General features: G+C 36.1%; 1 protein-coding gene across 1 annotated transcript in view; it reads left to right on the forward strand.

The window, feature by feature from the left end:
* Positions 1–13,129, forward strand: part of NEK10 (NIMA related kinase 10) — a 280,588-nt gene extending 267,459 nt beyond the window's left edge. The window contains exons 35-39 of the mRNA XM_030933079.1: positions 2,421–2,529; positions 6,332–6,384; positions 6,467–6,522; positions 7,448–7,490; positions 12,235–13,129. Coding sequence (XP_030788939.1) covers positions 2,421–2,529; positions 6,332–6,384; positions 6,467–6,522; positions 7,448–7,490; positions 12,235–12,246 — 273 coding nt within the window. The 3' untranslated portion in view covers positions 12,247–13,129. The remainder of the gene's footprint in view (positions 1–2,420; positions 2,530–6,331; positions 6,385–6,466; positions 6,523–7,447; positions 7,491–12,234) is intronic.
* Positions 13,130–14,276: the final 1,147 nt, after the last annotated feature.

The raw sequence follows: 14,276 nt of genomic DNA on the forward strand, positions 1-14,276 counted from the left end.
AGGATACTTACAATCATGGTGGAAGGCTTTCACTGGGTGGTGGGAGAGACAATGAGTGCAAGCAGGGGGAATGCCAGACACTTATAAAACCATCAGATCTCGTGAGATCTCACACACTATCGCGAGAACAGCATGGGGGAAACCACCCCCATGATCTAATTACCTCAGTTATCAGTTATCACTGATAAGAATGGATACAATCACGTATTTTTTTCCTTAGAGGGTAGTAGGTGTTTGTCAACATGGAGACTGGGAGACCCATAAATTATTTGTATTTACAATATCCAAAACACACTGGTGGAAAAAACTAATTTTTAATTACCAATATAAAATATTTTAAGGTATAAATGCATAATGAGTACAATGAGGTACATATACAGCCTCATAAAGTTTTATGAACACATTTTCACCCATATGACCACCACCCACATCAATATATAGAATATTTCTAGCTCTGCAGAAGACCCCTTTGTACCTTTTCCTGGCCACATTACATCTCCTGCCACAATGTAATCATTACCTGATTTCTGTTACCCTTGGTTAGTTTTGTCTGATTGTATTAGTCCATTTTCATGCTGCTGATAAAGACATACCCAAGACTGGGAAATTTACAAAAGAAAGAGGTTTAATTGGAATTACATTTCCACGTGGCTAGGGAAGCCTCACAATCATGGCAGAAGGCAAGGAGGAGCAAGTCACAGCTTACATGGATGGCAGCAGGCAAAAAGAGAGAGCTTGTGCAGGCAAACTCCAGTTTTTAAAGCTATCGGATCTTGTGAGACTTTTTCACTATCATAAGAACAGTACAGGAAAGACCCACACCCATGATTCAATTACCTCTCACCAGGCCCTCCCATGACACATGGGAATTGTGGGAGTTACAATTCAAGATGAGATCTGGGTGAGGACACAGCCAAACCATATCACTGATGATGAAAATTTATAAGAATGAAGTCATACACTATGTATTTTGTTTCTGGCTTCTTTTGTCCAACACTCAACCATGTTGCTATGAGTATCCATAGTTTGTTCTCTTTTTTTTATTGCTTTGCAGAATTCCATTGTATGAACACACCATAATATGTATCTATCCATTCCTTTCTCCATAGACAGTTGGGGTTTTCTCAGGTTTTAGTTATTATGAAAAAAAGGTGCCATGAATATTCTTATACATGTCTTTTGATGGGACATATGCACTTATTTCTCTCATATAAATCCTTAAGAGTGGGATTGCTGGGTCATAGGGTAGGCATATATAATTAAATTGTAGTGTATATTGCCAAATAGTTTTCTCAAGTGATTGAATAATGATGTATTTTAACTCATAAACAAAGTATATGAATACAAGCTAACTACTATTGCATAGTACAAATTATGCCATTGTTTCTGATTTATTATTATGAATTTATATTTTAAAAGTAACTTAGGCACTAAAACTTGGCCAGCCCAAGTGATAATTGGAATTAAAGGTGAAAGGAGGTTGAAAAACATTTATGGTCTAAAATTATACTTGAAAAATTCAGCTTTATAGAAAGGCATTAAATGAATGAAACTTTAATAAATATTGTCATTTGGCAAATTACTCTTTCCTTCAGAGTGCTGGGAATTAATATTTGGAGATTAAAATTAATTAATAGTAATTTAGAAAAATGTATTAAGAAACTTATTTGGCCAGATGCGATGGCTCATGCCTGTAATCCCAGCACTTTGGGAGGCCGAGGCAGGTGGATCACCTGAGGTCGGGAGTTCGAGACAAGCCTGGCCAACATGGTGAAACCCCGTCCCTACTTAAAAAAAAAATACAAAAATTAGCTGGGCATGGTGGTGGGTGCCTATAATCCCAGCTACTTGGGAGGCTGAGGCAGGAGAATCACTTGAGCATGGAGGTGGAGGTTGCAGTGCGCCGAGATCCTGCCACTTCACTGAAGCCTGGGTGACAGAGTGAGACACTGTTGCAGAAAAAAAGAGAAAAAGAAACCTACTTTCCTTGGTCAAACAAAAAGGAATTATTCAAAGCAGATACATGAAAAAAATAGTGATTTGGGCTAAACGTATTGTTCTGTTGAATAATTGGAGTTTATTCCTCCTATGCCTGATAAAAATAACATCTTGATGTCCCAGGTTCATGCCAGTATTTTTATATTCATTTTTCTTTTGCTCTCATAAGGCCATAAAGTATATTTTTTCATATGACCAGAGAATTGTCTAACTTGCTTTCCCTGTTATTTTGCTGCATCCAATTTATAAATTCTTTTGGAAAGAAGAAAATTATTTATTTATCTATTTACAAGGGAATGAAAAGCACAGAACACTAAATTTTCTGTGCGGAGACATAGGGAAATGAAAAACCCCACACAGAAGTCTCCTGTCATTTCCTTCTGAGTGTAAACTAAGACATGATTTTGCTTTTTCTATTTCAGTTATCTCAGGGATCTCCAGAACCAATTGAGCCCAACTTTTTCACAGCAGATTACCATTTATTACATCATTCATCCAGTGGAAACAGCCTCTCCCCAAATGACCCGACAGGTAATATTGATCAACATGGGTAATCTGACTTTCATGAAGAAACATATTGTTTGGATCAACAGCTATTTCTAAAAGATTATCTTCAATTTTTTTTTTTAAATAGAGCTTATTTTGATTATTTATGGCAATAGTTGGAAGACACATATGGTAGGAATCTAGAAATTCCCTGAGATTTATCTTACCCAGTTGTGGCAGCTTCCTTGATCATTTATTAATATGATAAACAAACAGCAGAATCTGTGTGGGTGAGTTGTATTTCCTTTTATTTCTTTTTCGCTTATCTGATGATGGGAAATCAAATTCCCTAAAGCATGCAGGGAGATAAAGAGCAAAATAAAGAGTTTAAATATTCAAAATAGAGAAACCTTGAAACTCACCTGAAGAATCCACATTAGACACATTGAATTTTTTTTTCTTTTGCATAAAATTCACGTAGGGGGGCAGTATAGCATAGGGACTTAAAGGCACAGATTCTGGAAACCTGGGTGCCTAGATTCAAATCTCGGCTAAACCATTTAGTAGCTGACTATGGGCAATTATTTAACCTCTCTGAACCCCAGTTTCCTTGCCTGTAAAATAGGGATAAATACTTGCATCATAAGGTTATAGTGAGGATTAGAGTAAAAATAAAAAGTGCCTGTCTATTAGTAGGGGCTCAGCATAATTGAACTCTTCTTGTCATACCTGAATTCTAAGAGGAAGCTTTCAAGCTACTCTGAGGTTTCAGTACTCCTAAATAATTTTTTAATCTTTATAAACGGTAGCTATGTCACTTGGAGGAGTGGATAGAAGTGAAGATTTTACAGTTAAATGAAGACTTGCCATCTCTTTAGCTTGGAAAAAATGCTCAATTTTGTTGTGCTTTTGTTGTTGACTGAATGAATTACTTCATGAATTAATTGACAAACTGTCCTTTGGTCTTCTGGGATAAAGCTAACCCCTATGTATACATAATTTTATTTAAAATAATCTCTGAGAAATCCAAGATAAAATGTTGTTTAAAGTCATTTACTTTAAAAAGCATTTCCAAGACAGGGAAGTTTGTCTGCAGGCCAAACTTCTCCTCATCATAGAAACTCTGATGAAATGAAGAACTTTGATAAAAGTCTCTCAAAAACCTGAGGGTGAGTTGGCAAACTCCTCCCAGGGCAGCTGGATGCCCCACCCCAGAGCTGATTAGGCGTGGCCCTTGTCACAGCAGGCTGGGCAAAAGCAAAAACAGCAGAGCCTGCTGGTACTGTGGCCTTTAAAAATGAGCCACCAGTACTCACATTTTCATGTCTCTTCTTGACCCTAAACCCATTCTGTCTTCTCTACTTGAAGTAGCAGAGAGCTCCTGGGCCTCTACATGTCAGTGTTGATTGGTTTGAGTGAAAGCTGGTCAACACGGCTTTGGGTGGCATCGGAGTGGGTTAAGGTGCTAGTGTACCAAATTCTGATCAACCATCATAAAGTCTGTACAGCAAGACAATCTTAAGCAAAAAGAACAAAGCTGGGGGGATCATGTTACCTGACTTCAAACTATACTACAAGGCTTTAGTAACCAAAACAGCATTAACTGGTACAAAAACAGACACATAGACCAATGGAACAGAATAGAGAACTCAGAAATAGGACCATCCATCTGGAACCTTCTGATCTTTGACAAACCTGACAAACACAAGCAGTGGGGAAAGGATTCCTTATTTAATAAATGGCGCTGGGAGAACTGGCTAGCCACATGCAGAAAATTGAAACTGGGCCCTTCCTTACACCTTATACAAAAATTAATTCAAGATGGATTAAATATTTAAATGTAAAACCCAAAATTATAAAAACCCTAGAAGAAAATCTAGGCAGTACCATTCAGGACATAGGCATGGGCAAAGATTCCATGACAAAAATGTCAAAAGCAATTATAACAAAAGCAAAAATTCACAAATGGGACCTAATTAAAGAACTTCTGCACAGCAAAAGAAACTATCATTAGAGGTTACAGACAACGTACAGAAAGAGAGAAAATTTGTGCAGTCTAACTATCTGACAAAGGTCTAATATCCAGAATCTGCAAGGAACTTAAACAAATTTACAAAAAAAGCAACCCCATTAAAAAGTAGGCAAAGGACATGAACAGACACTACTCAAAGGAAGACGTGGCAGAGAGCTCCTGGGCCTCTGGAGCTCCTTATGTGGCCAACAAACATATGATAAAAAGCTCAACATCACTGACCATTAGAGAAATGCAAATCAAAACCACAATGAGAAACCATCTTGTGCCAGTCAGAATGGCAATTATTTAAATGTCAAGAAACAACAGATGCTGGCAAGGCTGTGGAGAAATAGGAATGCTTTTACACTGTTGCTGGGAATGTAAATTAGTTCAACCATTGTGGAAGACAGTACAGCGATTCCTCAAAGACCTAGAACAAGAAATACCATTTGACCCAGCAATCCCATTACTGGGTATATACCCAAAGAAAAAAACATCATTCCCTTATAAAGATACATGCACACATATGTTCATTGCAGTACTATTCACAATAGTAAAGACATGGAATCAACCCAAATGCCCATCAATGATAGACTGGATAAAGAAAATGTGGTATATATACACCATGGAATATTATGCAGCTATAAAGAGGAATGAGACATGGATGGAGCTTTGCAGGGACATGGATGGAGCTGGAAGCCATTATCCTCAGCAAACTAACATAGGAACAGAAAACTAAACACCAAATGTCCTCATTTATAAGTGGGAACTGAACAATGAAAACAGATGGACACAGGGAGGGGAACAACACACACTGGGGCCTGTCGGGGTGGTGGAGTGGGTGAGGGGAGGGAAAGCATCAGAATAAATAGCTAATGCATGCTGGGCTTACTACCTAGCTAATGAGTTGACAGGTGCAGCAAACCATCATGGCACATGTTTACCTATATTACAAACCTGCACATCCTGCACATGTATCCTGGAACCTAAAATTAAATTAAATTTAAAAAAATAAAAAGTCTGGCCAGCCATTATAAGCATATTATATATGCTTATAATATACATTATATATATAATATATAATATATATAATATATAATAGCCATTATAAGCATATTATATATGCTTATAATATAAATATACATATTATATATGCTTACAATATAAATATACATATTATATATGCTTATAATATACAGATGTTAGAAAGCTGTAGGCAAGAGGATGACTTGAGCTCAGGAATTCAAGACCAACCTGGGCAACATAGTGAGACCCTATCTTTACAAGATGATGATGATAATAATAATAATAGTAATAATAAACATTTTAAAAGTCTTCCGGCAATAAATACATTTTTTTGCTCTAGGCAGTTATATGAAAGGATCAGATCTTTGCTGTCTTTCACATCTATATCTGCCTCCCTGTAAGAATCCATTTTCTTTCTAATGTATATTTATTCTTCTTGGCCTGTGGATTAGGGAGAGTTTCTTAATCAGAAAACACCCATCAGGTAATTTGCATTTGGAATCACCCCTCAATTGCCCTTAACACATACACACACACACCTCTAACTTAATTGGACACTATGAGCAATGCCCCTTAATCTTCGTATATCATTTTATGACGGCCATGCCCAAGGAAGTCAGTTATTAAAGAAAGAAAAGCAAAACATTTGAATATTCAAAGCCAAGGCAGATGCTTTGGAATTCGCTTGTTCCATCTTTATCATTAAGAAGTTGACCTGTTTGCCCTGTGGTTGAAGTCATAATTGCCAGTACAGAATAAGAAAATGTGAACCCAAATGTCAGACTTTCCATAATTTATCTTTTTCAGGCTTACCAACCAGCTTTGAATTGGAGGAAGGAATAACATATGAACAGATGCAGGTGAGGTTTTTGCAGTGTCTCTGAATGATTTTATTTTGTTGCTTTTAATTCAATACTAACCTGATTTTTAAAAAAAATTTAGACTGTGATTGAAGAAGTCCTTGAGGAAAGTGGCTATTACAATTTTACATCTAACAGGTAAGAACTAGAGTTTACTTTCAATTGTGAAAGATGAATTGAGGTCATCAGATGTTAGATCTAATTTCTCTATCCTTTATTCCAGAGTTTTTTTTTTTTTTTTTCAAATTTTATTGTAAATCCTTTTATAAAATATCTTTGCTTAGACTAGATACATCTATAAGTAGAATATATGTGCCCATCTTTTGTGTGGACACAGTTGCTGTATTCTCAGTTGAAACAAAAAGGGTGATTGCTTAGTAGAAATTTATTCTCATAAAAAATAAACATAAGTAAATGGAAAAGCATTTCCAGATTGGTTTTTTAAAAATTAAATATTTGTTTGTCTCATTCTAGAAGAGCTGAAAACTCACTCCTATCACTTAAATCTACCCACTATTTGCACAGAAGGCTAGGGACAAAGTGCAACCGAACAAAGAATCATTTCTTGTGAATTTAAGATATATTTGTGGAGAAGAGACTTTGCTATTATATGTTGCTGTTTGTTTACCCTAAATAAGAAACCTCCATTTACTGGAGCTGTATGTTATCTTCCAATATACCTATTATTGGTGTTCTAAGAATATAGGTTATTTTATCAATTGCATCAATTTTTATAATTTTACTTTTGGAAATAGTGTTGGCACAACAATTTGAGTACAATTAGTTTACTAAGAAGTTATTCAAGAAAAGTTTTATAATCAAGCAAATTAGTATTATAAGTGATTTGAGCCTGCCCACTGGGGAAATCTAAGAGCTGGTATAGAACACGTATCAGGACCATCCCACACAGAAGAGTGAGAGAGCTGGGGTATTTATCTTAAACTCCAATTTCCATCAGTCATTGTTTAAGGCCTTTCCCTAGGAAGTGTTAATTCCCTGTTTTTTTTGTTTTGTTTTGTTTTGTTTTGTTTTGTTTTCTGGCCTTTTGTAAATATGAACAAAGAAGACTCCAGGGGTCAGATAAATCTTCAGGAAAAGAAATGCAGGTATTTCTTTATCAAAATGCAGGTATTTCTTTATTGAATTCCTTTATGTATTGGCAGGTAGAAATCTGCCAGCATGCTTTGAAGTGGAATAGATAGGGGTATGGGAGTTTACAGTGTCTGCTACACAGGAGTTGTCTCTTGACTTACCTAAAGAGCCTACTCATAGCTGAGTCATCAAATTGATTGCAGGTACCCACACACACTCTCTATATGGGGCACAGTTGTTTTAGGAGGCATAGTCCTTTGGAGTATATTCTCTCAAGTGGTCTTTTATGCCTGGAGGAACTGCCTTCCTTTTCAATTATTGAAGCTATTTTCTGATCACTATTTAAATTATTCCAGAAGTCTTTACCAAAGATGACTACTAACAACGGGAAGAGAAAGAGGGCTCAAGAACATCCTGTTAAGGTCATTATATAGAAATTAGATTCTTTTTTAATGTTAGTTCAGTCTCCAGTGTTTCTTCTCCTTTTTCTTCTTCTTCTCCCATTTCAAGGAGTTTTTCTTATGAATCACAAGTAAAATTATTCAACTACTTGCTCTTTTGACTTGATAATAGAGTTTCAAAATACTACCTTTATAAATGTAGTTAGTTCTGTTGTGATTTGTAACTGCAGAGGAACGATGAGTAATTCTCATTTTCTAAAGATATATTGTTAATAGAAATTACCATCTCCACAACTACTCTCCTCCCACCATCCCTGGAGAGATTTTTGAATTTTCATTTTCTATTCAAGGGCTGAGTATATACAGCCTTTCATGGATAGTATGAATGCTTCTGTTTTTAACTCTGAGTGTTATTATTTCAGGTGCCCTTGGCTTGTACTGGGGCAAAGATCACTCTTGTCATTTCATCTGCATTTCCTCAGAGACTTGGGATCATGGGCAAGGAATGTCTTCATATTTTTTGCAGAAAATCATTTAAATATCAAGGAAAACTAAGTGTGCAAGGAACTTAAGGAAGCTCTTACAAGAACTTTTATTTTCGCTTTATTAAAAAATATTTAAGTCTTATTTTGGAATTGATCATTATTCTTTTTCAATTCTACTTTCATTAGGTTTTAAACAGATCTAGTTCCAAAGACACACTGCTTTATTAAAAGACACGCAAATTTTCTTATTATGATAAACAGATAATAGGATGCCTTATAACAAAGGCAAAAAATTATTCAGTTATATTTGTAATTGTGAATATAATATGAAGGTATTATATTCATACCTTGGAACAGTCAAGTTTAAGCAATGTAAGTTGGGTATTACATTAAATTTCCTTAAAGTCCTCTAAATTAAAATGAATCACATTTAAAAATCCATATATCCATGGTATTCCCTTTTTGGCTCCTTCCTTCCTTCCTTCCTTCCTTCCTTCCTTCCTTCCTTCCTTCCTTCCTTCCTTCCTTCCTTCCTTCCTTCCTTCCTTCCTTCCTTCCTTTCTTTTTTGAGATGGAGTCTTGCCCTGTTGCTCAGGCTGCGCTGGAGTGCAGTGGTGCAATCTCGGCTCACTACAAACTCCACCTCCTGGGTTCAAGAGATTTTCCTGACTCAGCCTCCTGAGTAGCTGGGATTACAGGCGCCCACCACCAGACCTGGCTAATTTTTGTATTTTTAGTAGAAACGGGGTTTCTCCATGTTGGTCAGGCTGGTCTTGAACTCCTGACCTTAGGTGATCCAGCTGCCTTGGCCTCCCAAAGTGCTGGGATTACAGGCATGATCTACTGCACCCGACCCCCTTTTGACTTCTAATAGCAATGATAGAACACATCTTGGGAGAAAAACTCTCCAGAATTTGCTTGTAAAAATAACCCTTGTTTGTGCCTAAAGCCATTGTTTGTTTACTAGTGTTCCAAAATAATTCTCAAGAAATAAGTCAGGCTTAAATTAGAAGCACCTAATAATCCATAAACTGTAAATAACACATAACTCCAAGTACAAATCAGATTGTTTTTTTACTAGTTTGCCATTGTTTGTTTACTAGTGTTCTAAAATAATTCTCAAGAAATAAGTCAGGCTTAAATTAGAAGCACCTAATAATCCATAAACTGTAAATAACACATAACTCCAAGTACAAATCAGATTATCTGGCACTGTCATGCTTTTTTCCACAGTCAAAGGATGGAGGATGCTAAATGTCACAGCATATGTAGAGGTATTTAGAATCAGTATTTAGAATTAGTAGACTGCATTTTTTTCCCCAACAGGTTTCATAGAATGGGCAATATTATCAAATATGTCAATACATAGTCTCTGAAAAATAAAGTTTCATGGCCACATATATTTGGGAAACTCAGAATGTACAATTTTTTGTTTTTGGAGAATGTTGACACCTATTACTGTATTCAAGACTCTGAGATGTACTATAGGAAAGAAATCTGTTGACCTTGTTTGTTGACCTCAGTGTTTTCCTCACTCTTTACACAAACACAATTGAGGAAAGCTGTTTTAGCTATGTGGCTGGAAATGGGGAACACTGTTTTCACTCCTTTACCATGGTCTACCCAGATCTCTGTTGTTCTCATTGACGTGGTCATCATTGTCATCATCATCATTGCAAAATTTGTTCTTAAATGAATTAAGCACCATGCCGAGAAAGTTACATACATAATTCCTGTGTTCTTCAAGTTTACAATTTAAGACTATCAGTTTGAATAGTACACACATCATCTAGCCAGCCACTCACTCAAGGATTAATTCAAGAGAAGGTACATTTTTGGCTTAAATTACAGGTTTATATTTAGTTCAGGAAGGCAATAGAGAGGTGCCATTTTCAGGCTGAAAGTCTCAGGATAAAGCCATTATCTATCTGTTAGCTATCTTTGAGGAAGATTTCTGGAACTGTTTAAATCGTGAGGAGACTTCTTGGACAGTTAGGAAGAATGTCTCAGGCATAAAATGCTGCATTAGGAAAAGAAAATGTAACTGGAACAGAAATAGCAGCAAGGACCTGACTGAGGTGGGCTATTTCTCATTTCTGGGCTTCTGGGAAAAAGGGAGCTAGGACTGAGTTGGAAGCAAGAAAGCTGTGTAAAGAAAATTAAAGAAGGTCAAAAAGCCTTGGCCAGCCTCACAGCTCTTCCCAAAGCAGGCTCTATTTTTGATCATTTGCATGGTTGTGTGATAAATTACATTTCACATACATAAGCATTTAGCTTGCTTACCAGGAGGATACAACTTAATGTGCCTTAATTTTATCATTGTTGTTTGTGAGGATAAAATCATCCGAGTTATGAATAAACAGATGATGAGCATATCATCTTTATGAATAGACTTGAGTATTACATTAATATTTTATTTTTAATAATAAAATATATGTTGAGAAATAACAATATACAAGAAATCTACATTGAATCAACTTGAATTACTTTATTTCCCCTATTGACTGATAAGCGTGTAAAATAGTTATTTTAACCTACACAGGTATTCAAATATACAAGCTACTTTGAATGAGTATTTGTTTTTCTACTACAAAGTGTTATCAGTTCCTATTGAGTTCATAATTTGAGAAAGGTCTTGTTAGCACCAGGCTTCAGGCAAAGGCAGCTTTCTAAAAATGTTCCCATCCTAACAAAAATAATCATCTTTTTATGTACTGTGATTTATTTACTCTTATGCCTGAGCCCCAGTTTTTGAAATTAAATGTATGAACTAAAATATTTGTAACTATAGAGAATTCTTTCTACTTCTGAATCTTATAGGTATCATTCCTATCCATGGGGGACCAAGAATCACCCAACCAAAAGATGAAAATGCTGCATTTTGAGTGGACTTGATTTTCTCAGTGAAGTTCAAGTTCTGGACTCCAGCCACTATTGCAAGATGCCCAAGGATTGGGTGCTGCTAGAGGGAGGGAGTGGAAAAGACCAAGATGCCGTGGGCCTGCAGGGCGTCTTCCTGGGGGTCCTGTGCTGGAGTATATGACAGCCGCAGTGCCTGAGGGCTTCATTGCCAGAACACATTATATACAGGATGGCAGAGCTGTCAGTGTGCTGCTGGGAGAAAATGTTGCAAAATTCGTCTTTGCGGGGGTGGGGGGAAAACCCAAAAACAACAACAACAAAAAACATTCTTACAGAATTTTCCTCAACATTAAAAAAAACTTGTCATATTTTTCAAAGGCACATTTGATACTCAGAATTGCTAAAAGTATATTTAAAGCCATCTAGCCTTCCATATGTAAAAAATATTTTAGATAAAGACAGTTGCAGGACTCAGAATAATATATTGGGTGATTCACTGTATCCTCCATTTTTATCTTTAAAGAAATTCAAAATATGTGATTGATTTTTTTTTTTTTTTTTAATGGATGGGTTGGTTCTCACCTAACCACTTGGGTGCTGGTGGTCTTGAACTGTGATACAGTGTAGACAGTATTTGTAACCTTGCACAGCCTCTGGGGGCAACTGTCAAACTGTCAGATTTAAGTTAGACTAATAGAATATATTGTTATACAGTGTGTGTATATGTACATACATGAGGGTAGAAGGAGAGAGGTGTTGATTAGAGTAATGCTTTGCTGCTAATCAAACTTATAGTATTTTTAGAGCACTTTGAAGGGTTCATAGAATCTATGAAAAAATGCAATATTCCTCATCCTAAATCCCTCCTTATTACAATTACCTAAATTGTTTATGAATTGTTATTGTTTGGGAATTTGAAATGAAAATAAGTTAAGTCCCTTTTTTACTCATTCAGACAGCTCAATGAAAGAGATATCAGAATGCCAAACTGTGTATCGTCCTTTTTGCAGGGAGAATTATGATGAAAATCTACTAGATTCTCATTGGGCTTAAACTCCTTCTCTTCAGTCAGCTTCTTAAAACTCCGGTGTGATGACAAGAAATGCCCTCATTGCCAAATCTGTCTACACTTCTAGCTACCTAAAGAGCAATTTATTCTATATAATTAGTAATCTGAAAGTTGAAATTATACTTTTTATTTACTTTTCATGGAGTTCTGTCATCTTTGTTTACATTGATTTTTTTTTAGTATGATTGAATCGATTTTAGTTCAATATATTTACAGTACTTGAAAGACTATAACCTTTCTGTATAGTATGAAAATCTACACTCTTTTTTAAATGAGCATATTTAATACTTAAATTATATCCATATTCCCTTTAATCATACACTAATGCTTTTGAAGATTGTCAATGGATCTTTCTTTAAGCCAAAATAATAATTACAGATACACTGTAATGTAAGATAATAGATGCAAATACAGTAATGAAAGTTTCAGTTTCAGCTTTCAAACCAATTATCCATATGTAAAATTCATAAACAAAATCAAAAATGCTATGATATTGATTTACCCAGGCAAAATTTTATTTCTGTTCCAAGTTAATTTGAACCTGCACTAAAATTCTTTATATCTTTCAATGTATGGAAGGGGCACATTTCTTCTTCATGCAGGAAGCACAGGCCTAGAGAGGCACAAATTCTAATTGTGGGGTGAGAGTTTGAAATCAAGTTCTTTCCCAAATGGTAATATATCGTAAACAGAATTTAGGAAAGAATAGTATTCAAAAGGCATACCATGGTAAGAGAAGAGAAATGGTTTACTTGAAGGTGCTTTAAAGTGCATATAGTTGGCTTATTTTCCATGTAACTCTTTTTTTTTTAATTTTTATTTTTAGACAGAGTCTCTGTTGCCCAGGCTGGAGTGCAATGGTGAGATCTTAGCTTACTGCAACCTCCGCCTCCTGGGTTCAAGCAATTCTCCTGTCTCAGCCTCCCGAGTAGCTGGGATTACAGGCATGTGCTACCACACCCAGCTAATTTTTATATTTTTAGTAGAGACGGGGTTTCACCATGTTGGCCAGGCTGGTCTCAAACTCCTGACCTCAGGTGATCTGCCCACCTTGGCCTCCCAAAGTGCTGGGATTAGAGGTGTGAGCCACTGTGCCCAGCTATTGCTTGTAACTCTTTTAGGTGATAAGAATGGGCATTTATTATGCTAGAAGTCCGTGAAAGTTAAGCAGAAGCTGTCCTTTTCAACAACAGCTTCAGGCCTATCAACTCTATGTGGATAGATGTATTGTTTTGCTAAAAGTATGAATATGCTGTATTTGAATTCTCCCTAAACTACCACAATCACTGAGTCTACATTTTCCTATGTCTCTAAGAGAAAGTCAGGCAGTGGCAAAAGCACCATTTTGTACATGAAGTCACATCCCAACAGTGAAGTTAACTTTTCAGAAGCCTTTCTAACTCAAATATGGAGCACCTCCCCTCATGACCAAGAATGATCATTTTGTTTTGATTCTCCAAACTGTCTATTAGTGCAAAGGAGTTGTTACATGAACTTAATAGACCTCCTAATCTTTTCTTGATTGCATTTATTTATTTTTTCCCTTTCTCTTGTATAATTTTTAATGATTTGTTGTGCGGTGAAATCCCTGTGAATGTACCTAATTTCCGTAACTGAATATTTGTATGGAATAGAATACAAATCAGTCTTTTCAGATTACTTTTGAAACACAAATGCTTCCGTTAATTATGTTTCGATCCACCAGCTCTTTCTGAATTATGTGTACTTGAAACCTTAATTTGCTTTTTAAAAGCAAAATGTTTCATTCTCAGGGAAGCGACTGCAGCAGGAATATTTGCTTGCCTGTTGTTAACTTTGTCTTCCTCCAGGCATGTAGTCTTTAAATGGAGACTTCAAGGGAATAATAACATGGATACTTGGACCCACTGCTTGTGGGTGAATTTCAGAAACCTAGAGAAATGCTGCTTGTTTATTGTGGACATTTGTGTGGCATTAGGCAGTGTTCACAGAATGGTTCGGCAT

Source organism: Rhinopithecus roxellana, chromosome 1 (genome assembly GCF_007565055.1).
Source record: "Rhinopithecus roxellana isolate Shanxi Qingling chromosome 1, ASM756505v1, whole genome shotgun sequence".
In the NCBI taxonomy this organism is placed as follows: Eukaryota; Metazoa; Chordata; class Mammalia; order Primates; family Cercopithecidae; genus Rhinopithecus; species Rhinopithecus roxellana.